Source organism: Leptonychotes weddellii, chromosome 4 (genome assembly GCF_054177405.1).
Source record: "Leptonychotes weddellii isolate Sample4059 chromosome 4, ASM5417740v2, whole genome shotgun sequence".
Lineage (NCBI taxonomy): Eukaryota > Metazoa > Chordata > Mammalia > Carnivora > Phocidae > Leptonychotes > Leptonychotes weddellii.
Window position 1 is genome coordinate 33,225,488 of NC_138372.1, and position 24,495 is coordinate 33,249,982.

At 39.1% G+C, this 24,495-nt stretch overlaps 1 protein-coding gene and 1 non-coding gene across 13 annotated transcripts in view; one reads left to right on the top strand and one right to left on the bottom strand.

The window, feature by feature from the left end:
• The window catches only part of MAST2 (microtubule associated serine/threonine kinase 2), a 198,896-nt gene that overhangs the window by 89,705 nt on the left and 84,696 nt on the right, over positions 1-24,495 (top strand). For 5 of the 12 annotated variants that reach the window (XM_081818316.1, XM_081818317.1, XM_081818314.1 and 2 more), the window contains exon 5: positions 11,077-11,271. The exons of 5 other annotated variants lie outside the window; for them this stretch is intronic. In XM_081818316.1, the coding sequence (XP_081674442.1) occupies positions 11,077-11,271 (195 nt within the window). Of the gene's footprint in view, positions 1-7,910; positions 8,202-11,076; positions 11,272-24,495 lie in introns of those variants that run through there. 2 more of the 12 variants (XM_031023121.2, XM_081818321.1) reach the window with 2 other exon arrangements.
• On the bottom strand, positions 3,224-3,330 carry LOC115939038 (U6 spliceosomal RNA). The gene has a single exon (XR_004073998.1). It is a non-coding gene; the product is annotated as a U6 spliceosomal RNA (small nuclear RNA).

The following is a 24,495-nucleotide window of genomic DNA, read 5'->3' on the forward strand; positions in this document are numbered from 1 at the left end:
TTTTTTTTTTTTAAAGATTTTATTTATTTATTTGAGACAGAGAGAATGAGAGACAGAGAGCATGAGAGGGAGGAGGGTCAGAGGGAGAAGCAGACTCCCCGCCGAGCAGGGAGCCCGATGTGGGACTCGATCCCGGGACTCCAGGATCATGACCTGAGCCGAAGGCAGTCGCTTAACCAACTGAGCCACCCAGGCGCCCCAGGAGACTTTATTTTCTTAAATAATTAAGGACATACTAAGTCAGCATAAAGCCAAGCAGGGGGAGCAGCAGAGGGAGAGGGAGAAGCAGACTTCCCGTGGAGCAGGGAGCCCGATGCGGGGCTTGCTTCCAGGACCCTGGGATCATGACCTGAGTCCCAATTTTATTTATTTGAGAGAGAGAGAGAATGAGTGGGGGGAGGGGAGGGAAAGGGAAAGGGAGAGAATTCCAAGCATCTTGGGGCTCAGTCTCAGGACCCTGAGATCATGACCTGAGCCGAAACCAAGAGTTGGATACTTAACCAACCCAGACACCCCTGAACTTTTTATGTAAGTTATCCATCTTATATGTTACTGGCATAGGTTATTCATGGTATTCTCATTCTTTTATTGTCTATTGAAATGTTGCAATAACCCACCTTTTATTCCTAAGAATGGTAATCTGTGTTTTCTCTCCTTTGCTTCTTGATTTGTCTTACTAGGATTTTTTTTTTCTTTTAAGTAAACTCTATGCCCAATGTGGGGCTTGAACTCATGACCCCAATATCAAGTGTTTGAATGCTCGGGGTGCCTAGGTGGCTCAGTCGGTTAAGTGGCTGCCTTCAGCTTGGGTCATGATCCCAGGGTTATGGGATCAAGCCCCACGTCGGGCTTCCTGCTCGGTGGGGAGCCTGCTTTTCCCTCTCCCTCTGCCTGCCTCTCTGCCTACTTGTGCTCTCTCTCTATCTCTCTGTCAAATCAATAAATAAAATCTTAAAAAAAAAAAGTTGGTGGGCGCCTGGGTGGCTCAGATGGTTAAGCGTCTGCCTTTGGCTCAGGTCATGATCCCCAGGTCCTGGGATCGAGTCCCGCATCGGGCTCCCTGCTAGGCGGGGAGCCTGCTTCTCCCTCTGCCTCTGCCCCTCTCTCTCTCTCTCTGACTCTCATGAATAAATAAATAAAATATTTTAAAAAAATAATAAAAATTAAAAAATTTAAAAAAAGTTGAATGCTCTACCAACTGAGCCAGCCAAACACCCCTCTCTTACAACGATTTTTATTAATTTTATTAATAGTTTCAAAGAACCCACTTTTGGTTTTGTTAATTTTTTCTACTTCTTTTCTGTCATTGATTTCTTCTTCTTTTTAAAAACATGTCTTAAGCCATCCAGGCAGCTTCTAGAGCTTGTGACAGGGCTCTTCTATCCCACCCCGCCCCGCTTTTAAATTGAAGTATAGTTGACAGTGTTTCAGTCATTGATTTCTGTTTTTACTTTTATGTATTCTTGTATTTTGAATTTAATTTGCTTTTTTTCAGTTTTTAATGTAGAGGCATAAGTTAGTGATTTTAGATCTTCCTTTTTTAACGTAAGCATTTAAAGCTATAAATTTCCTTCTAAGCACTCCTTTAGCTGCATACTATAAAGTTTGATATCTTGTGTATTAATTTTAATTGAATCTAAATTATTTTCTAATTTCTTTTGTCATTTCATCTTTGACCAATAGATTATTTAGAAGTGTGGTTTAATTTTCAAATGTTGGGGAATCCTGTAGGCTTTTTAAAAATTGTAATTGATTTTGAGTTCTGTTGTGTTCAGATAACATTACTTTATAAGATTTCAATCTTTTGAAATTTCTTGAGACTTCTTTTATGGCCTAGCTTGTGGTCTTTCTTGATGAATGTTCAGTGTATGTTTGATTAGCTGCCCTGAACTCTAACCTGTGCCTTCTCAGCTTAGTGGAACTACTGTGTTTTGCTTGAACTGTAGCTCTCTTTGCCACTGTAAGAAAATTTTTCCCAAGCAGAGGGTAGGGACAACTGGGATGTCTCTGCATTTGAGTTTCCCTTTTTTCTAGGTTTGCATTTTTGTGTTGCCTTTTCCTAGTGCCTGAAAACTACTGCCTCGTATGTTTTGTCTAGTTTTATGGGGGTTTGTAGTAGAATGGTAAGTTTTGTTTCCATAACTCTGTCATAGTTGCAGGTGAAAGTTTGACAATATTAATGCCTGAAATTGAGAAATTTTTCTTAGTTCTCTCATAAGTCAGAACCTGTATTTTGTTTCCAGTTAATGAAATTCTCATTTCTACTTCCTCATTTTCCTCTTCAGATAACTCAGTAATATATATAACAAAGTTGTTCAACATGACTTTTGTTCCTGTTATCATCTATAGAACTGAGTCGTATATATTTTTTTAAAAAGTTAGGTATGATTTTTTTCTCGCTTTATTATCAGTAAAATTACTAATTTCATTTAAGTCTTTATTCTTGTCAGTGACCATTTGTTTCATCATTTTTTATCCAGCTTAAATGTTTAGCCATTTTAGTGTCAAATTTCAAAATAATTTACATTAAACCTATAAATATTTTTTGTTTTCTGTGATTACTTCACCGTTAAACCACAGGAGAAAAAAACACCTTTATATTTGGCTAAATATTGGATAGATAATATTATTTTAAGAACAATTATACTTTCTTTCTATATTGACATTTGCTTCACTTCTTTGAATATAATGGCTTATTTCCTGTTTATTGTCTTTTCTTTACCACTGATAATTGTGTGTGTGGTGAAGTCTGTTCACTTTCATTAGTTTTGTTTTTTCATTTAAGCAAACAAACTTATTTGTAGATTTTCTATTTCTTTTTTTTAAAGATTTATTTTTTATTTTTCCTTTTTTAAAAGATTTATTTATTTGAGAGAGAAAGGGAGAGAGCACACAAGTGGGAGGGGCAGAGGCAGAGGGCGAGAGAATCTCAAGCAGACCCCATCCTGAGCGTGGAGCCCAACATGGGGCTCAGTCTCATGACCTTGAGATCATGACCTGAGCCAAAACCAAGAGTCAGATTCTTAACCGACTGAGCCACCCAGGCATCCCTATTTCTTTTTCTTAAGCTCCACTTTCCTGCTTTTCTATCTCCGTCCTGATTATAGCTCGTACTCATTATTATAATGATCTAGAGGATTTAAAAATAAAATGTAATTGTATTCAGAGAGTACCAAGTTTGAATATATACTTTTTCAGTTTCCAAAAATATATTACAAAATACAAAAATACAGAATGCTTCATGAATTTGTGTGTCATCCTTGTGGAGGGGCCATGTTAATCTTCTCTGTATTTTTCTAATTTTAGTATATGTGCCGCTGAAGTGAGCACAAGTTTGAATATATTTTTACAAAAAACATAAAGTGTTAAAAATTGAAAATTTTCATGCTTCCAAAGTTATTTTGTTTTTATTTTTTAAAAAGGTTTATTTGTTTATTTTAGAGAGAGCGCAGGAGAGCACGAGCTGGGGGAGGAGGGGAGGGAGAGAAAGAATCTTAAGTAGATTCCCCGCTGAGTGAGGAACCCCACGCGGGGCTCAATTTTATGACCCAATATCAAAATCAAGAGTCAGATGCTCAGCCAACTGAGCCACCTAGGTCTCCCTATTTTTATTTTTAAATATTTAAAATTACTGGGGCGCCTGGGTGGCTTAGTCGGTTGAGCATCAGACTCTTGGTTTTGGCTGGGGTCATGGCCTCAGGGTCGTGGGATTGAGCCTCAGGCTCTGCACTCGGTGGGGAGTCTGCTTGGGGTTCTCTCTCTCCCTCTCCTTCTGCCCCTCCCCCTGCTCATGCACTCTTTCTAAAATAAATAAATCTTTTTTAAAAAATTAAGCTAGGGGCGCCTGGGTGGCTCAGTCGTTAAGCGGCTGCCTTCGGCTCAGGTCATGATCCCAGGGTCCCGGGATTGAGCCCCGCATCGGGCTCCCTGCTCCGCGGGAAGCCTGCTTCTCCCTCTCCCACTCCCGCTGCTTGTGTTCCCTCTCTCGCTGTATCTCTCTCTGTCAAATAAATAAAATCTTTTAAAAAAATAAAATAAAATAAAAATTAATCTAAATTTAAAAATTTTGTGATTTTTAGATAAATCTAAGTATGTATTTTTATAAAAAAACATTTCAATTTTAGCATTAACTGTACAGTTATCAGTATAAAAAGTTAGTCTATGGCCTTACATATGTTATGTCTAGACCTGCACAAAAATAAATTTGCTAGTAGTATGAATTCTTTAATTCTGCAAAATGTTCCTCAGCTGCCATGTGCTCTGTTATGCATACTGAGCTAAATGATGAATATCTTTCAAACCATGAATTAGAACAGAAAGAAATCAAGTAGATAGTTAGTTTGGCTGTGTTTGGAACCCGTACTTGTATTAGCCAAGAAATCTATTACATTCATGTTACCCGAGAGGAGGAAGGATTTGACAGGTTAATTAGTCTTTTTGCTTACGCCTAAGGCCCTTTGCTGTTAAAATACTTTATACTCTCAGCAGGGTTCTTTCAGAAGTTTGCTGTTTCACAGTCTGTAACAGCAATCTGACATGGTTGTCTTCTTAAAAAATACATAGGAAGAAAAAAACATACATAGGAAGAAAGATGTGGGCAAGTGTTTTCCTGGGGTTTGAACAGTGTAAATTGTAAGAATGGATTTTTAGGGTTGCACTCTGTCAGTCAGTGCAGTACTCCAGATCACAAGTGTGACAGAGGCAACCCATTTCTGTAGTGAATTTATTTTTTGCGTTTGTGATTTTGCATAACTGCTAAAGTGAGAAGCTCATAGCAGAGACCTTTCTCGCCTGGCCCTAAGGGTGGTAATGCAGTCGATAAATAGTTGTGTGAACAAATAAGAAAAGGTTGTTGTTTGATTTTCCTTACCTCAAGTTGTTGAGTGCTGTCCAATCCCAGGGAAATGTTAAGCTTTCCTAGTGCTGACAAAGCTAAAGGAATATTGGCACAGATATATTATAATGCCAGTAAGTTTAAAGAAAGTGCTCTCTGTGGGGATATGTTAAACCCTAGGAGTTAAGAGTGATACTTTCTTTGGGTCAGATGAAGGACATAAGATAGGATTCTCATTCTCTAAAAATCAAGTATTTTCCAACCTTTAGCATTATTTAAGGAGCTCCATGCTCTCTCTCCTCTCCCAATTTATTACTGCACAGCAGGCTAGAGAGAAATGTATTTGTTATTGTCAGAATCTTCTGCTGAAAGGTATTTATAGCATAGCGGTTCATAACATTGATTCTAGAGATTATTTCAGTTCACTAACTTGGCTGAACACAGGAATACTTCTGGCTAGCATAATTCATATGTAGGGTAACTAGGTGCAGATATATTGAGGAAAGGGTACCTTCCCCTTTACCACCCCTTTAAAGATTTTAACCTCTTTGTGTATGTGGTTTTTTTTTTTAATGGAATTATAATAATAGCACATGTATTATAGGACTGTGATGAGGACTACCTTGGTATTATGTGTAGAGTGCTTAGAATAAAATCCAGTACATAGTAAGTACTTATAAATGTTGGTTGCTGTTATGTCATCATTATTATATTACTATTACTATTACTCAGGAGAATGGGCTTGGGTATTAGAGAATGGACCGTGTTGAGTAGAAACTTAGGGCCTGGCCTTAACTGCATGGCCTTGGCTTGGGATGGGGATAGACCATGGCTGGTTTCTTAGTTGTGGGAGTGTGGGCTTTTGTGACTGACCCTGATAATATCACAAAACTTTCCCAAAGTGGGACTCAGGACTTACTGAGAAGTTGTAGATTTCTGAAGAGTGTTTCCATTTTCATTAGGACTTACAGAGAGCAGGGAATTCTGAAATAGGAGCTGTGAGAGCCAAGTGATTAGACTGGTAATGGGAGGAATTGAGTGTCTGTAGCTACTAGGTGAGAGTGAGTTTGCTTGGGTAATAAGTACAGTGGCTTTCAAATTTTTTAGTTTCTGACCCTTAATAAAAAATAGATCTTACATTGCAGCCCATCACATCGTTTGCCCTTGTATTTATATGTATTATCAGGGGCGCCTGGGTGGCTCAGTTGGTTGGGCGACTGACTTCGGCTCAGGTCATGATCCTGGAGTCCCGGGATCGAGTCCCACATTGGGCTCCCTGCTCGGCGGGGAGTCTGCTTCTCCCTGTGACCTTCCCCCTCTCATGTGCTCTCTCTCTCTCACTTTCTCAAATAAATGAATAAATAAAATCTTTAAAAAATATATATATATATATGTGTATTATCAGTAATAAATGTCACAAACATACATATTTCACAAAACAGGTCTTACTGTGTGAAGCACTCTAGTATTTTCTATTCTATTTCATTCTCTTTCCCTTTTAAGAAAATGTTGGACCTGACTTCTAAATTGATTTTATGAGTTACTAAAGAGTTGTGACCTGCAGTTGAAAAAGTATTGGTTGGGGTAGGAATTAATCCTTTGAATGTTACCCTAGAAAAATAGTTTGACATACTTTGTCATCTAAATAAATGAGAGGAACCCTTCAGAGTTGGCAGGTTCTCTGAAACAGGGGACCAAGACTTTTGCTTATTCTGGTTCCTTTAGCTCCACTTGATCACTTGGCTTTACCTGAGCACTTGGCTTTCTTCAGGCCAGGGTGTTTTTGTCAGATGGTTTCTTGTATGTTTGGGCTTATCTCCTCCTCTACATTGGGAGCCAGCTCCTGGAGGGCAAGAACTATAATAATAGCTAACACTTTTGGGCACCTGGGTGGCTCTGTCGGTTAAGCGTCTGCCTTCGGCCCAGGTCATAATCCCAGGGTCTTGGGATCAAGCCCTGTGTCGGGCTCCTTGCTCGGCGGAGAGCCTGCTTCTCCCTGTCAAATAAATAAATAAAATCTTTGAAAAAAAAAATAGCTAACACTTCTATAGCACTTCCTCTTTGCTAGGCACTTTTCTGTTTTACTTATATTAATCTTCACCACAACCTCTTTATTAGGTACCTTAAATTATTTTCATTCTACAGATAGGGAAAACAAAGCATATGGAAGTTAAGTAGCTTACCCTTCATTAGAGTTCTTCTGTAGCTTACCATAATGTCTTGTGTAATATCTGCCATACAAATGATTTCATTAATAGTTACTGACTGAAATTAAACCAAATAGTTTCTGGGCTTATTTTCTTAGCTTTCCTATGGCTTTTCTTACTACAAGTTTATTCAAGTGATTAGAGAGTAGTAGAAATTGAATTAAAAATGATGCTGAACTTTGTCTAAGGAAGGAATACAGGGTTTATTTAAATTGATCAAATTCAGAATTTGAATAATGGCTATGCTTTGAGCCCTAACATTAAGATTGTCATCCTCGGGCGCCTGGGTGGCTCAGTCGTTAAGCGTCTGCCTTCGGCTCAGGTCATGATCCCAGGGCCCTGGGATCGAGTCCCACATCAGGCTCCCTGTTCGGCAGGAGGCCTGCTTCTCCCTCTCCCACTCCCCCTGCTTGTGTTCCTGCTCTCGCTGTCTCTCTCTCTGTCAAATAAATAAATAAAATCTTTAAAAAAAAAAAAAAAAAAAGATTGTCATCCTCCACCGGACATGGGTTTGAGAATGAATAATGTTGCAGAAATGCCCACATATTTAGCTCCTTAATTTACTGATTTGGGATCTTAGTATGCTTTCTTCCAGTCCCCTGCCCACTGCAACAGCTGTTCTATACTGGCCCACGCCTCCAGAGTTAATGGTATTTCTGTCACAGTGTGCGTTTTCAAGTTGGTATGTACAATTTTTGCCAGAGTCTTCACTGCTACCAGGCCTCAGGGTTGGAGGTTGCAACTGACTTGTGGGGGAGGGAGTTTGGTGCTTGTCACTGAGGAGGAACAAGGTGCTCTCTGACGCTCTGATTTGTTACAGGCCTAGTGTGAATGATGTCAGGCAGATCAGAGGACAGCTGATTCATTTGGGATCTGGGACTCCTCACTGTGCCTCACTGCTGCCTCCTGGGCTCTTAGGTCTTTTGTGGTGGGGGTGGGGGGAAATTCTGAATATTATGTTTTTGAAGAACAGTGCTTTAATTTTTCTCTTAAGTTTGGGAAGCCTTTGTAAGTTTCCTTTGGCTTATAGACCGCATACCCCTTGTGTGAGAGAACTTCCTGCCAAGACTCCCGAGTGTGAGAGGGCAAAAGCTTTGAGTAGCCAGGAAAATGATGAAACGGAGGAGAGAGAGACTGGGAGCACCATGTCTGCGGATTCAGTAAGGAGGCTGGGGTATCTGAGTGGAAACTGGCAGATGTTAGGAAAAGAACTAATGCCAACTAACACACTTTCATTTGCTTGGATAAAGACTCTGCTTTGGAGATGCCTGTCAGAAAGAGGGCTGAGCTGGCTTCACAAATTCAAGGTCAAAACACTGGTCCCTGGCAGGGGCCCATGGGGCTTCTAATTATGAAAATTGAGTTAGATGCCATTTTAGGGGTGCTTAGGTACCTGGGGAACTGGGTTAACAATGAAGATCTTTCCTTCCTGCCGTGAAAGCAAATGTGTATTTAAACTTAGTGTCGAAGCTGCATATACAAGCCCCATGAATGTGAGAAACAAATGGAAATGAAAGTATCTTCTCCTTGGACTAGAGAGGGTATTGTATTTCTGCCCCTGGCCTGTCAGCTCAGGACCTCAGATCTGCCCTTGCAGATCCAAGTCTGAGTCCTTCAGGGTGTGACCTGAATTTTATTTCTGTGTTGGCCAATAGAGAAATAAAATAGAAATAGAAAAATACTTAGATAAGGATTTCATAGCTGGGGAATGGAAGATGGCTTCCACGTCAGGGTAGCTTTTCCAAGAGCTGCTCAGGCTTATTTAATGAAGAAGCGCAGAGTGCATTGATCAGCAAAGTAGGGAACCAGGGAAAGAAGTGTCCTAGAATCCATTACACTTCAGTGATCTGTCTTGAACTGCCTTTGTGTAACTCAGGCTGGAGGGCGTGCCCTTGACTTTCTTCCTGTGAATGTTAGAGCTTACCTGGAGATAGTGTGGTATACTTGAATAGACACAATTCTTCAGTGGGCTTCCTTTGGGTCATTGCCTTTCTGTGTTAGTGGATGCTCATTGATTAAAGTAATGATTCGACCAGACTTTGGAAGACTGGACTTGTCTGAAGTATATAATTGGAAAGATTGGCCTATGTTTAAAAAAGTGTTTATCCTCCTACTAAGACTAAAAGTTAAAGACCATAAAAAAGAAGCTTTATGAACTAAAGTGTCATTTAAAGTGAAGAGGATTTGTTAGCAAAATTGTAAATTTTTTAAATTAAGTTTGTAGTTTAAGAGAACATAAGTGGTCAAAATCATGCTCTCCAAATGTTGTTGGTACACTACGGTAATCATTGTGTCTGTTTTAGTGACTTTGAATTTAGCTTAGGAAAATTCCCCCTGAGGAGGTAGTAAGTAGTTTATAAATCACTTTTCCTTTTTCAAACAATCCTTTTTAAACTCTAGCCTCATTGTATAACCAGTTTGCCAAGGAGTTAATTACTAGCAAATAAAGAATGAGATTTGGAATCACAGATCTGTACCTCTGAAGCAAATAATACATTATATGTTTAAAAAAAAAAAAGAAGATAGCAGGAGGGGAAGAATGAAGGGGGGGAAATCGGAGGGGGAGACGAACCATGAGAGACTATGGACTCTGAAAAACAAACTGAGGGCTCTAGAGGGGAGGAGGGTGTGAGGATGGGTTAGCCTGATGATGGGTATTAAAGAGGGCACGTTCTGCATGGAGCACTGGGTGTTATATGCAAACAATGAATCATGGATCACTACATCAAAAACTAATGATATAATGTATGGTGATTAACATAATAAAAAAAGAATGAAATTTGGTTCTCATAGATTTATAATCTTAATTATATATTCATCAAAATGGCTAAGGCTCATTTTATATATTAAGATTTGAGACTCTAAAATTTTGTATAAGCAATATTATTTAGGTTAATAAGAACTGTCTTACTGTATGTTCTAATTAGTTCTAGGTTATATATACTAGGGAGCTGATTTTTGCAATAGTTCTTTAGAAAAGTGAAAATTATTTTTGAAAGTGAGAGCCAAAGTTGATATTTTCAATTCTTGTAATTTTTATTATTATGTTGAGTTTGTGGAAATTTGGGCACATCTGGAATTTAAAATACTTTTTTGCCCTCTATCTTTCTATCCTTTTATATCCACATATTGTGTACTCATCTGGGAAATATGCTGAAGCCAGCTAAAGGGATAATTAGTAGGAAGGCAAAGATTTCCTTTGAATATATATAATTAAACACAAGTAGAATGTAACCGTATATAAACAGTAATAACAGTACAGGAAACTAATATTTTTAAACAGGTGCTTATGTGATACTTGTTTTTTTAAATCTTTGAAATGAAATATTGTGGCTAAATATGGTATTTGTATAGAAAGCCATGTTCCTACTATAGCAAATTAAATGCTGTGCATCTGTCAATTATTTTTCATCATCTGTGACCTATCAATCAATGATCAACAAAGTAGAAGTCCATATTTACCATCTGTTTTCAGTCTAATGATGTTACTTACTTAATAGTCTTTATTAGGACTTAACACATATCGAGATGGTTAGGTTGTTTTTAGGGGAAAAAAGTAACCTAAAAAACTAAAATTTAAGTAGAAGCAAAATTTATTATACAGAGTTAAATGATGTTATTTGAGGTTTCATTAGGCAAAAGTTAGCTAAATAAGTTGGTGTTATGGTAGATATAATCTAACTATTAATGTTTTACTTTTATGGATATATACATTTCTCTAGGAAGTTTTAGTCATTGACACAAAATATTACTTACTGCTTGCTAATTGGTGAGTTGTAGTAGATTTTTCTAGAAGCCAAATCTAAATATTTTGAATACCCAAAGCTTACATTTTTGGTTTTAATTCTGTGGATTAAATTTTAGTCTCAATGGTCCCTGTGTGCCAACATTGCACTGAAGTATGATATTCGAGAATGATTTTTGACCACTTTTTTTTTTGAGCTTCTTGCCTAAACTAACCCACTTTGAATATGTTTCTTTTTGGTTGAGAAATTATCCCTGACCCTGCTTTTTTCTACCGTGGTATGTTGTCAGAATCTCTACTCTTTGCCGAGGATCTGAAGTAAACCAGCACATGTTTTCACCCACATCAGCTCCAGCCCTGTACTTCACTAAAATCCCATTTAGTGCTGATTGTGCCCTGGCTACTTCTCCTCTTGCCTTTTTCCTGAACCCACAAGCTCATAGCAGTCCTGGCAGTCCCTGTTCCAGCCGCGCGCTGCAGTGGAGGTAAGGAAACCTGCTCTGACGTGAATGTAGGCCTTGGTGATTGCTTTTGGCCTAGTAGCTAAAACCCAAACCTTTCTCCTTAATAATGGGGAGGAACAGAATAAAAGTCACAGAGAAGAGTAAGGGGAATGTATGTCAGATATTTCTGCTATATTCAAAATTCAAGAGAAAGAAAGCATATCAGTAGACAGTTATGTGCCCATTGTGATGGTAGGACAGCCCTGTGACCACTCCATGGGAGGAGCATAGTATGACAGAATGCTAGAGCTTTCTAAAGGTTAACTAGTCCAAATGCCACATTTTACACAACAGGAAAATTTGATTCTGAAATAGGTTAAGTGATTTGTTCAGATTGCTGAAAATAACTCTCTTCTCCTCATTTCTTTCTGCCTTTTTATATAGTCACCATTTGAGTACATGCTATGTGCTGGACACTGTTTTAGGCATGGAAAACAGAAGAGTGAACAGAAAGAACTAAAGCCCTGCCCTCAGAGGAGCTTAGATTCTAGTGGAGGGAGACAATGAGTAAATATATAACAGATGGACATATGTGATATTGAGAAAATAAAATAGGTTGAGGAGAGTAGGGAATGTGAGGCCCAGGGGTTGACATTTTATATAAGATGGTCAGGGAGGGTCCTCACTCATAAGCTGACATATGAGCAAAGACCTGAAGGTAAGTCACAGAGCCAGAATAGAGGTATCTGGAGAAGAGTGTTTCAGACAGAGGCAACAGTTAAGTGCCAAAGACCTGATCTAAGAGTTTGCTTCATGTGTTCTTTGTTCAGCAGAGTCCAGTGAAGCTTATATGGAATGAGTTAAGAGGTAAGAAGTGGGAAATGAGGTCTGAGACATAGTGAGAAGCCAAATGGAATAGAGCTTTAAATCCATTGTAAAGATGTTTGTTTTTATCCTGAGTGACATGAGAAGCTGTTGGAGGGTTTGAAGCAGAAGAATATTATGATCTGATTTAAATCAAAAGGATCCCTCTGGCTATAGTTAGAAGGTTACTGGTATAATTTTGGTAAGACTCAGTGGTTGTTTGAACCCATGGTGGTACAGGTGGTAAAAAGTCAGATTTGAGGATGTATTTTGGAGGTAGAATTGATAGGATTTGTTGATGGATTACATGGCAGAGTTTGAGAAAAATATGAGTGAAGGATGACTGAAAATTGGGGGTTGAACAGCTAGAAAATTGTAAAAACCATGAACTGAGACTGGGAAACTGTCAGGGATCACTGATTAGACATTCAGTTAAAGATAGGTGAAATTTGGACTGAAGATATATAAGGAATTATCAGTGTTTAAGTGCAACAAATGATTAGATATATGAGATCATCCAATGACTGTCTGTTGATAAAGAAGGAAGAAATGTCAAAGGATTGAGCCCTGAGGCCATCTGACTTTAAGAGATTGGGGAGATGAGGAACTAACAGAGGAGAGACTGAAAAGGAGTAGGGCTTTTTAGGAATGAGAAGAATCAAGAGAGAGGTATCTTGGAAACCAATCAAAGAATTTTTCAAGAAGGAAAGTATGTTTGATCAATAGGTATTTGTTAGGAAAAAAAATTACCAGGAAAATGAGAAATTTGAGTAGAAGCAATACTTATTATATATAAACTTAAGTGACATTATTTGATGTAGGAGCTCAAATTCCACAGACATATTAGTACAGTGTTAGATTGACATAGGACAGTGTTAGAGGCTGACTTCTCCTGACGTCACCTTTCCAGAGGTCCTAGACTTGCTGTGTGATGCTGAGTAAAATTGTAAGTTGGGTAGCACCCACGACCTAACGTGTTCCCCCTTCTTGGCACATGACTTGAAGTACTATCTCTTCACATCTGTGGTCTTACAACTTAGGGCTTGAAAACTTCTTATATTTTGTTATGTTTTTTCCTAGGCTTGTTCCCATGTCTGGTAACTGTGTTAGTGTTTCATTCCATTCTTCTTTTGTATCCGTCCCATGCCAAGTACCAGTTCAGTGATACAGCAAGATGATTTTACCTTGTTGTTTGCTGCATATGTTTGTATTTCTTTAAATATTCTTGAATTTTATTCTGGGATGCAGTTATATTATTCAGAAATAGTTTGATTCTTTCAAGGATTACTTTTTGGCTTTGTTGGGTGGGCCTAGAGCAGCATTTGGGGCTAATTTTTCCTTAATTCTGAGGCAGTGCTTTCTGAGTACTCTACTCGACGTCTGTGCATTTTGAGTTTTTTTTCCCCACTCATGCTGGTGGGAACATGGTCTTATTCCTGGCCCTGTGTGAGCTCTGGGAAGTGTACTACCTACTCATTTTCTTGGATAGTTTTCTTACCCACATCACTCAACTGAAAATTCAAGAGGAACCCCCTTGCTGAGCTCTCTCCTTTCTAGTACTCTGCCTTTCAAATTTTAGCCCCCTTAACCTCCCCAGCTTCTCAGTTTTGACTCTTCAACTCGGGTAGACAGCTCGGCTCTTTGGGTACTCCCTGTGTTGCCTCCTAGAAATGTTCTCTAGGTAGTAAGCTGGGGCAATCTTAGGACTTACTTTGGAGCAGTTTTAGGGCTTACTTTGTATGTTTCCCTTCTGTAAAATGTCTAAGAGCTATTGTTTCACATGTAGCATTTTGTTTTGTTTTTACTTTTTGAGGCACAAGGAAGAATCTGGTCTCTGTTTCCCCATCATGGCAAGAAGCAGAAATCCGATCTTTCCTAATATTTTGAACTCATGCTTCCATGATCAGAAGTGAAGACTGCTTCATGAGATTATTGGTAGACTGATTCACATGTTGGATAAACCTAGTAGAAGCAGGACAGACTCTTTAATTGTTTTATCATGCTTAGTCAAGAAAGGTTGAGAAATGAAACAACAGAAGAATAAGAATAGGTAAAATTTGCCAAGCATTTACTGTGTGCTAAAGCATTTTTCTAATCCTCAGAATACCCTGATAAGATGGTAATACAAGTCCATTTTATTGATGAAGTGGATCATCCAAGTCAATCTATTTATAGATGAAGGCACTGTGGTACAGAGAGGTTAAGGAAATTGTTAATAAGTAATAGAAACTGGCATTCAGCCCCACAGAATCTTATTACAATATCTGTTGTCTTAAACCCTCTGCTCTAATGTTTCTGATGGAACGTGTGCTATTTTGTATTTAGTTAATTAACTAACAAACTCTAAGGACTTCATAGGTCCCAGGTAGCATTCTAAGCATTAAAAAATTTGAGGTCATTCAGTCCTCACACCAATTCTATGAGGCAGGGATTATTATTATGCTCATTTTGCAGATGAGAAGACCAAGGCACAGAGAGGTTAAATAAATTACTCAAGATAAAACAGCTGGTAGGGGCACCTGGGTGGCTCAGGTGTTCAACGTCTGCCTTCGGCTCAGGTCATGATCCCAGGGTCCTGGGATCAAGCCCCACATCGGGCTCTCTGCTTGGCGGGAAGCCTACTTCTCCCTCTCCCACTCCCCCTGCTTGTGTGTTCCCTCTCTCACTGTGTCTCTCTCTGTCAAATATATAAATAAAATCTTTAAAAAAAACAAAAAACAGCTGGTAAGTGGCAGAGTTGGGAGTAAAACCTAGGCATTTCGGCTTCAGAGATTCTTTTTTTTTTTTTTTTAAGATTTCATTTATTTGAGAGAGAGAGAGCACGAGAGCAGTGGGGAGGGGAAGAGGGAGAAGCAGACTTCCCACTGAACAGGGAGCTCGATGCGGGGCTTGATCCCAGGATCATGACCTGATCCAAAGGCAGATGCTTAACCCACTGAGCCACCCAGGTGCCCTGAGATTATATATATATATATTTTTTTTTAATAGCACAGCTTATATATTTCAAATGGACAATAAATTAGTATCATTTACAGTATCTTAAGATAAATTGCCTTTGAATGGGAGCTTCCTTTCCAGTACTTTGAGGTCTATAAGACGTATCTAGAAAATGTACTCCTGTGGGAAATGACTGCTTAAATCAAAAGGGGGGGAGGAGGGAGGGCTTGTGGTTTCTTTTTTTGATTAATTGCTGTAACACCGTCCTTTGGGCAGCTGAGGGAGTTTCATGTTTCCTTTAGACATCATTAGGTGCTGGAGCTCTTGCAGGACAACTTTTTTTTTTTTAATTTTATTTTATTGTGTTATGTTAGTCACCATACATTACATCATTAATTTTTGAGGTAGTGTTCCATGATTCATTGTTTGCGTATAACACCCATGCTTCATGCAGTATGTCTTGCAGGACAACTTTGATGCTATATGAATTCTGCCATTTTGCTAGCACTGATACGGCTCTTGGGTCCACCATTCCATTAGAACTATTAACTATTAACATTCATATTAATTTTTGTTACAAATCTTACAAAGGGGGGTGGTTCTGGGTGTTTAGGTCCACATTCTATTTTAGGACTGTATATTAGGTTTTCATAAATTGTCTGAGCCCGTGGTGGCTGCCATCTTGTGTCGCTGTTGCTCGAAGGCTGGCCCCCCTGAGATCATATTCTTAACTATATTGTTCTGCTTCTCCATCTAAGATACTTCATTAATCTAATATAGTATATTCTTAATCTATATTATTTTGCAGACCCAGGTTTTCTCTTCCCAAAAAGACATGTTCGTGACATTCTTTACTAAATTTCCGTATACTGGGGGTAGGAATTGGTATTTTACAGTCTATTGTCACTTCCAGGCCCCTGCCTTTATTACCTTTTTTCTTCTTCTAGGCTTTATTCGATTTTATCTTTTACCCCTGCTCATTGCTGTTCAGTTTTGTTCTCTCTATTCATTTTCAGAGCCTAGGAGAGCATCAGTGCCTAGTGAGCACAATGATGCACTTAAATTCTACAAAATCCTTACCATGTAGATGTGTTTATTGAATATTGCTGTTAAGCAATTGAGCAAATACAAGTTGAAAGAAGAGAAAAATGATTCTGGTAAACAATATGAAGAACTAAAAATTGAGAGCTACTGGCAGTGAATTTGATCTCTATTTAAAAATAGATGACCCAAGGGACGCCTGGCTGGTTCAATTGGTGGAGCATGCGACTTGTGATCTCGGGGTTATAGGTTTGAATGTAGGGAGCTAGGATTTGTACACTGCCATCTTGCAGTGGCCATATTGAATTTGTCTTTTATTCCTGTGGAGTATAACTATTGATATGGGCTGAATTGTGTCCTCCTTAAAATTTGTATGTTGAAGTTATAATAAGCATATTACCTTTAATGTGACTGTATTTGGAGATAGGGTCTTTGCAGGTTAAATGAGGTCATTGAGGTGGACCCTGGTATGAATGGCGCCCTATAAAGAGAGGATTTATGACAAAGACACAGAGGAGACAGCCATTTACAAGCCAGGTAGTGAGGTCTCAGAAGAAACCAACCCTACTGACACCTTCTAGCCTCCAGAACTGTGAGGAAATAAATGTCTTTTGTTTCAGCCACCTAGCCTATGGTACTTAGTTCTGGTAGTCCTAGCAAACTAAGAGCTATTGAGGCTTTTGGCTGCTTTGCCCTAAAGGGCTAGAAAATAGTATCCCTTTGCATGGTTGTTAGAACTGGCCCTCCTCAGAATCTTAACCTTCCTTACTGACTACATCTTAGTCATGTGCTTAGAACCTTACAGATTGTTGCCCATAATAATTTGAAGAACAGTCAAGGCACAGCTTTAAAATGATGCCCACTCAGTCTGTACTACATTTCTCTTTGTTCCTTGATGAAAAAGGATAGATGGGTCTGTTTTAGATGAGCTTGATGGTGGCTCTTACGTGTCTTGGTAGGGTCTGATCAACCTTAAGAGGCATGATACATATGATAATGATTTGGGTTGAACTAATTAGCCTGTAACCTTCAGTCAACTTATACGTCTTCCAGGAATATGATTCCAGCCTATTGATTGGCACTCAGACATGGTTATTGCATTGTTGACATAACCTGATTTGAAGGGGTGCTAGATGTGGTCTGTGGTGTAACTGGTGTCCCTGCAGAGAAGAAAGGCTGTTGTGTCTTTGGCTATTCACTGGCCCAGCTAGGCCTCCTGGGGAAAAAAGTTTGGTGTTGGCAACTTCCTGGAACACAGAATGATTTCGATTTTGATTCAGTTTTAAATTGCCATAGACTTTGTCAGCCCTGTAGTTGGGAGGATTTACAGCAAGAAATCCTTATTAGGGTTATACTGGAAGGGTTCTAACTCTAGCCCACTCCCTACTGTATAGGAATTCTTTTTATACATTGTCTAGGAAAAAGCTATCCAGCCTTTGCTTAAACATCTTTAGCAAACAAGAAGTTCACTACTGAAGTTTGCAACTGATACTAATTCAGCCCTCTGACCACTCCCATGTCACATGTGCGAGAGGCTTTTTGTAGACGTTTACGGCCAAGGACAGGTGTTCTTTTGGGCCTCCTCCAAAACTAGGCAGCCTTTGAAACCCCTTTTTGGTAGTGTCAAGATTGTTTCCTGCCAGAGAGAAAGCACTATTTTCATTTTACCAACACCTGCTTTTCTTGTCTGTCTTTTTTTAAACAACTGCTTTTCAAAGTAACTCTAAAGAAAAACGTCTCCAGAACTTGTTCTTGTCCTGGCCCTGTTGAAGGCAAATTACTTCACTTCTTTCTGCCTCAGTTTTCTACATCATAAAAATGGGGATAATAATAGGTTCTTCAAGGGTTGCTCTAAGGATTAGATGAGTCAATACAGGTAAAATTGCTCAGAATTCTACCCAGGCTACTGTAACAGTTACTGTGTTGCCATCTTTGTTGGAAAACTTTTATGTTGTTGGTCCTCACACTTCATTTTGCTTACATATGTTTTCTCATATTCTTGTTTTCCCTTGGATAACTCTAGGTATCACTTATCATTATGTCCTACCCATGGAAACTTTGTTACTGGCTAAGATAAGGCAGTGGCAGCTGGGTGCTCTTCTGCCCTCTCATAGAGTTTCACTGATTTCTGCTAAAAATTGGCCTGTTGGGGCATAGCAGGATGTGGACTAAAATGAGAACAACTCTTTTGGGGTTATTTTTTGGCAGTAAGAAAAGTTCATCAGACTAGGTTTAAGGTGTTTCATTTTTCCTGTGTAAGGGAAAGAACAACTTAAGAGTGCCTTCAGGAGATAGGGTTCTCCTATTAGGAAAGGGAAAGTACTTTTTTTTTTTTTTTAGTAGAAAGGTAAAATAATGAAGAATACTAGCTGTGACTTATCCTTTGTGTGGCAGAAAATTTTTCATAGATCCTGGCTTCAGGTAACTCTGAATAAACATATAGTTCTATTTAGCAGGATGCCAAAGGCTTGCTCTTAGATTAAGAGTAAGAAGCTGAGGGTTTCTAGGATATTTGTTTCTGGAAGTAGGAAAATTTTGTTCACTAAAAAACTCTCTTTTTAAAATGTTGTATTATAGAAAATATCAAAAACGTTACAAAATAGAGTAGTCTCATATCTTGAGTGTCTACTTATTATCAACTCGTGGTCAGTATATTATCTCCTCTGCATCTCTACCTAGTCCCCCAACCCGATTATTTTAAAGCAAATCCCAGACTGTGTCATTTTACCTGTAAATATTTGTTTGTATCTCTACAGGTAAGGGCTCTTTAAAAACATAAGCATATTACCGTTATAACACCTAAAACAATTAATAAGAATTTACCAGTATCGTGGACGCCTGGGTGGCTCAGATGGTTAAGCGTCTGCCTTCGGCTCAGGTCATGATCTCAGGGTCCTGGGATCGAGTCCCACATCGGGCTCCCTGCTCCTTGGGAGCCTGCTTCTCCCTCTGCCTCTCTCTCTCTCTCTCTCTGTCTCTCATGAATAAATAAATAAAATCTTTAAAAAAAAAAAAAAAGAATTTACTAGTATCATCAAATTTCCAGTCAGTATTCTTTGCTTTTTTGGTTATTTTTAAAGACTTATTTATTTGTTTTAGAGAGAGAGAGAGAGAACAGGAGGGAGGGGCAGAGGGTGAGGGAAAGAGAAACTTCAAGCAGATGCCACACTGAGCACAGAGCCCATATAGGCTTGATCTCACCACCCCGAGATCAGGACCCCAAGCCGAAACCAAGAGTCAGACGCTTAACCAACTGTACCACCCAGACACCCCTGTTTTATTTGTTTATTTTTTATTTATTTTTAAAAATTTTAAAAGATTTTATTTATTTGAGAGAGAGAGAAAGCACAGAGGGAGGGTGATAGGGAGAAGCAGACTCCCCTCTGAGCAGAGAGCCCGACATGGGGCTTGATCCCAGGACCCTGAGATCATGACCTGAGCCAAAGATGCTTAACCGACTGAGCCACCCAGGCACTCCTGTTTTTCTTTTTTTTTTAAATCAATATCCAAACTATGCCAAACACAGTTCATTTGATTAATATGTCTCTTAAGTAGGGTGATCTTACCATTTATTACCTAAACTGGGAAACTTGATAATGAAAGGAGATTCTATTAACAATTATACTGGGACAACAGGTAGAAACCTGATTGTCATGGACAAATTGGGATGTCTGGTCACTCTGCTTCTAAGTTTCTTTTAATCTAAGTTTTTCCACTATTTTTCTTTTTCATTTTGCATTTCATTTGTTGAAGAAACTGAGTTTGTCCTCTAGACTTTTCCTATATACTGGATTTTGTTCACTGCATCCCTGAGAGGTTGTTTAACATGTTTTTATGACCTCTGTTATTTCCCGTAAACTAGTAGCTTGATCTGATTCTGGTTTGATTTGGGGGCCTGGGGAAGAACACTTAATAGTTGGTGCACTGTACAGTTGTCAGGAGGCAGGTAATGTCAGATCTCTCCCATGTTTTGATAGCATTGGCCATTGGTAATTATCACCATTATTTTATTAGGAATTTGCAAAAGGGTTATTCCCATTCCCTTTTCATCTATTAGCTACAGTCCCTACAGAAAAGGAATTTCCCCCTCATTATCTATTTGTTACCCTTACTCTTGAGTCAATTTAGCTAGACTCTTTCCTGGCTCTTCAACCTGATGCCTCAAATGTCACCAGTTCCTTGGTCTTATTTCAAACCTGGTGACTACTGCTTTGTAGTGAAGATTGTATACTCACAGTAGTGCAACAGAAGATTTTTGTGCAAGGCCTTTGGAGCTTGCTGTTTAAGTAGCTGCTAACTGATTGCTGAGCTGAGGAAAACCTTGGCTTCCTCTTTTGGCTCCTAGTAGTCATCCTGGGGTACCTTTTATGTAGACGCTTGTTATGCAGGTGCTCCAAGAGGTGAGAACTGATCCAGATATCAAGAACCCAGCAGCCCAGGCAACCGCAAAGATAAATGTTACTTGTTCATGGTTTTTTTTTTAGGAGGGGCTCTTGCAGCAGCTTCTCTTTCATGCCCCTGGATGCTACCAGAGGAGGAACCAGTGCCAATCCTGATTGCCTTAGAGGGTCAATCCCTTCCTTGTCTTGGTAGATAGGAGGTTTGGAGTTAGACAGTCCTTCTTTTGAGGAACTAGCGCACTTGTGGAAGAGTCGAAGACACAAATAATTTTCAACGATAGAGTTATCTAGCATAGAAGAGTTAATTTTCATGGTGTACCTTCAGGATAAATTCCTAGAATTGGGGATGCTGAGTCAAAGAATAAATGCATATGTAGTTTTATTAACTATTGTCCAGTTTCCCAACATAGTGGTTATATCATTTTGTATTTCCACTAGTGGTGTAAGATAATGTCTACAGTAGTCCCCTCTTATTTGCAGAGGACCCAGTGGATGCCTGAAAGTGCGGATCATACCAAGCCCTATATATGCTATGTTTTTCCTATACATACATACCTATGATAGAGTTTAATTTATAAATTGGGCACAGCAAGAAATTAACAACAATGAATAATTTTAAAATAGAATAATTATAACAATATACTGTAATGAAAGTTATGTGAATGTGGTCTCTCTTTCTCTCAAAATGTCTTATTGTCCTGTACTCACCCTTCTTGTGTTGATATAAGATAATAAAATGCCTACATGATGAGATGACGTGAGGTGAATGATACAGGCATTGTGACATAGCATTAGGCTCCAGTTGACCTGACAGTATGTCTTCCCGACTGTGGGTGACTGAAACTGCTGGGTGTGAAACTTCGGGAAGAGAGGGGGGGTACTACTGTCATTTGTCAACTATACTTCAGTTAAAAATAAAAAGAAATTGAAAAATTAAAAAGTAGGGGAACTACTGTATTTGCTCACAGCCTTGCCAGCCAAATATATTATCAAGCTTTTGAATTTTTGCCAGTCTGATGGGTGAGAAATGATATCTGAGTACCTAACAAAAAAAAAGTCATATTAAGGGGCAAGTGGGTGGCTCAGTTGGTTAAATGTTTGACTCTTGATCTCAGCTTAGGTCTTGATCTCAGGTTCGTGAGTTCAAGCCCCGCGTGGAGCCTACTTTAAAAAAGTAAAATAAATAAAAATTTAAAAAGTAAAAAGTCATGTTAAAATTATCCTAAAGGATGAAGAATGTGTTTTCCAACCTTATATGGAGGGAATTAGTTTTCCTGCCTAGGAAATGAGGTGGATTCATCCATTATTTCATTCAACTGTGTACTAGATCCTGTGAGTAGAGGAATAGGCCCAAATTGGCAGTAGGAAAATTCCCAGCACATGGTGGAGTGAGAGGTAATGCTTTTTATCCAGTAAGCTTTCAGCTTTCAGCCTCATTCATCTCTATTACAGCCATTCTGAGAACATTTCAGGTGATTGCTCTGGAGTTTAGCAGATATATATATTTTTAAATATTTTATTTATTTATTTGAGAGAGAGAGTGAGAGAGCACAAGTGGGGGAGAGGAAGAAGCAGGCTCCCTGCCAAGCAGGGAGCCCGATGTAGGGCTCCATCCCTGGACCCTGAGATCATGACCTGAGTCAAAGGCAGACACTTAACCTACTGAGCCACTCAGGTGCCCCGAAAATTATTTTAAAAAAATACTTGCTAGGGGCACCTGGGTGGCTTAGTTGTTTAAGCATCTGCCTTCAGCTCAGGTCATGAGCCCAGGGTCCTGGGATGGAGCTCCGCATCGGGCTCCCTGCTCAGCAGGAAGCCTACGTCTCCCTCTCCCTCTGCCCCTCAGCCCCGCTCGTGCTCTCTCTCTCTCAAATAAATAAATAAAATCTTTAAAAAAATAATTTCAAAATTGCAAGAATAGTTCAAAAAGTCCCCCACCCCTAAACCAGTAGTCAGCAGACTAGAGGCCGTGGGCCAAATGCAAGTTACGGCCTGTGTTTGTACAGCCCTTGTGCTAAGAATGGATTTTACATTTTTGAAGGGATGTTTTTTTAAAAAAACCTAAGGACTGTGTAACAGAGATCACATATGGCCTGCAAAGCCTAAAATATTTATTATCTGGCCCATTACAGAGTTTGCCCTAATCCATTTCAGAATCCATTCCTGACATGATATCCCATCACTCCAGAATACTTCAGCATGTACTTCCCACAGATACATTTTTGTAGCTATGATATAGCCCTTAAAATCAGGAAATTAATATTGATAAATACCATCACCTAATCTACAGATTAATTCATATTACTCCACAAGTCCCAGTAATGTCTTTTATAACAAAATGATCCAACTGAGGATCATGTATTAAAATTTTACTTCTTTTAGTTTCCTAAAATTCAGAACAATTCTGTAGTCTTTTCTCAACTTTTATGACTTTGACACTTTTGAATGTTATAGGCTGGTTATTTGATAGAATGTCTTGCAATTTGGATTTGTCTGATATTTCCTCAGGATTCGTTTCAGGTTATGCATTGTTAGGTCGGAAAAACTTTTCCTCTACCCTCTTAGTTCAGTGCATGGGGGCCTGTGAATTAAACTAACAAAAGAAAGATTAGCAGGAGAAAAGGCATATAATGTTTATTAATATTTACATGCTTAGGAGTTCATAGAAAAGGAAATGTAACTCAAAGAACTGGTTAGACTCAGAAGCTTAGGTACCTTTTTACAAAGAAAAGCGAGTTTGGGCTTCAAGGGATGATAATTTGTGGGGCATATAGGAAATATGTGGAGGAACTAATGGAAAGTAAACAAACTTCCATAATGATAATTATATCTGTTACATAAGCCAGCCAGGTATGTCTTACAGGGCCAGAAAACATACCACTGTTACATCAGTATTATGTCTCCTACTGTAGACATTATCAAACTTCCTTACTTCCATAGAAATGGAAATGCAAACACATTGTAGCTCTTCTCTCCCAGGTACAGAGGGACGGACATATTCCTCAAAGGGATATCTGCCTGGTTTCAGGCAGATAATGAGAGGGCAGAGAGCTCTTCCTGCCTCTGTTGATTCTCATTTGCTTTTGGCTTAAAATAATCCTTTTACCAAAGTAGCATATTTTGGGGTGGCAAATTCTGGTCCCCTTCAGCATGTTTAGCAGGATGTTCCTTTTGCTGTTCCTGAAAAAGGGTGGTGTGTTCTTGTTGCATCCTATCAGGTGATACAGGCTTTCATTTTATCCCATTACCCTGATATTAACCTTGATCACTTGATATGCTGCGTTTCTCTGCTGTAAGGTTACTTTTTTTTTTACTTCTCTATTTAGTAAGTATTTTGAGGGAAAGTTATGTCACTTTTTTTTTTTTTTAAGATTTTATTTATTCATTTGAGACACAGAGACACACAGAGAGAGAGAGCATGAGCAGGGGGAGAGGCAGAGGTAGAGGGAGAAGTAGGCTCCCTGCTGAGCCAGGAGCCCGATGTCGGGCTCGATCCCAGGACCCCAGGATCATGACCTGAGCCGAAGGCAGACGCTTAACCATCTGAGCCACCCAGGCGTCCGAGTTATGTCACTTTCTTTCTTTTTTTTTTTTTTAAGATTTTATTTTTATTTATTTATTTGAGACAGAGAGAATGAGAGACAGAGAGCATGAGAGGGAGGAGGGTCAGAGGGAGAAGCAGACTCCCTGCCGAGCAGGGAGCCCGATGCGGGACTCGATCCCGGGACTCCAGGATCATGACCTGAGCCGAAGGCAGTCGCTTAACCAACTGAGCCACCCAGGCGTCCGAGTTATGTCACTTTCAATGAAATTATGTAACCACCCCATTTCTCATCAAATTCTAATCCACTATTTTTAGCTTCCATTGATGTTTCTTGGCTGAATAGTTACTTTATGCTGGTTGTCAAATGGTATTTTTCAAATTCCACCATTCTTTCTGCACTCATCAGTTGGCATTGCACTATTAAGGGAAAGGTTTCTCTTCTCCCTGTTCATTTTTTCTCTTTGATGTATCAGCATGAAT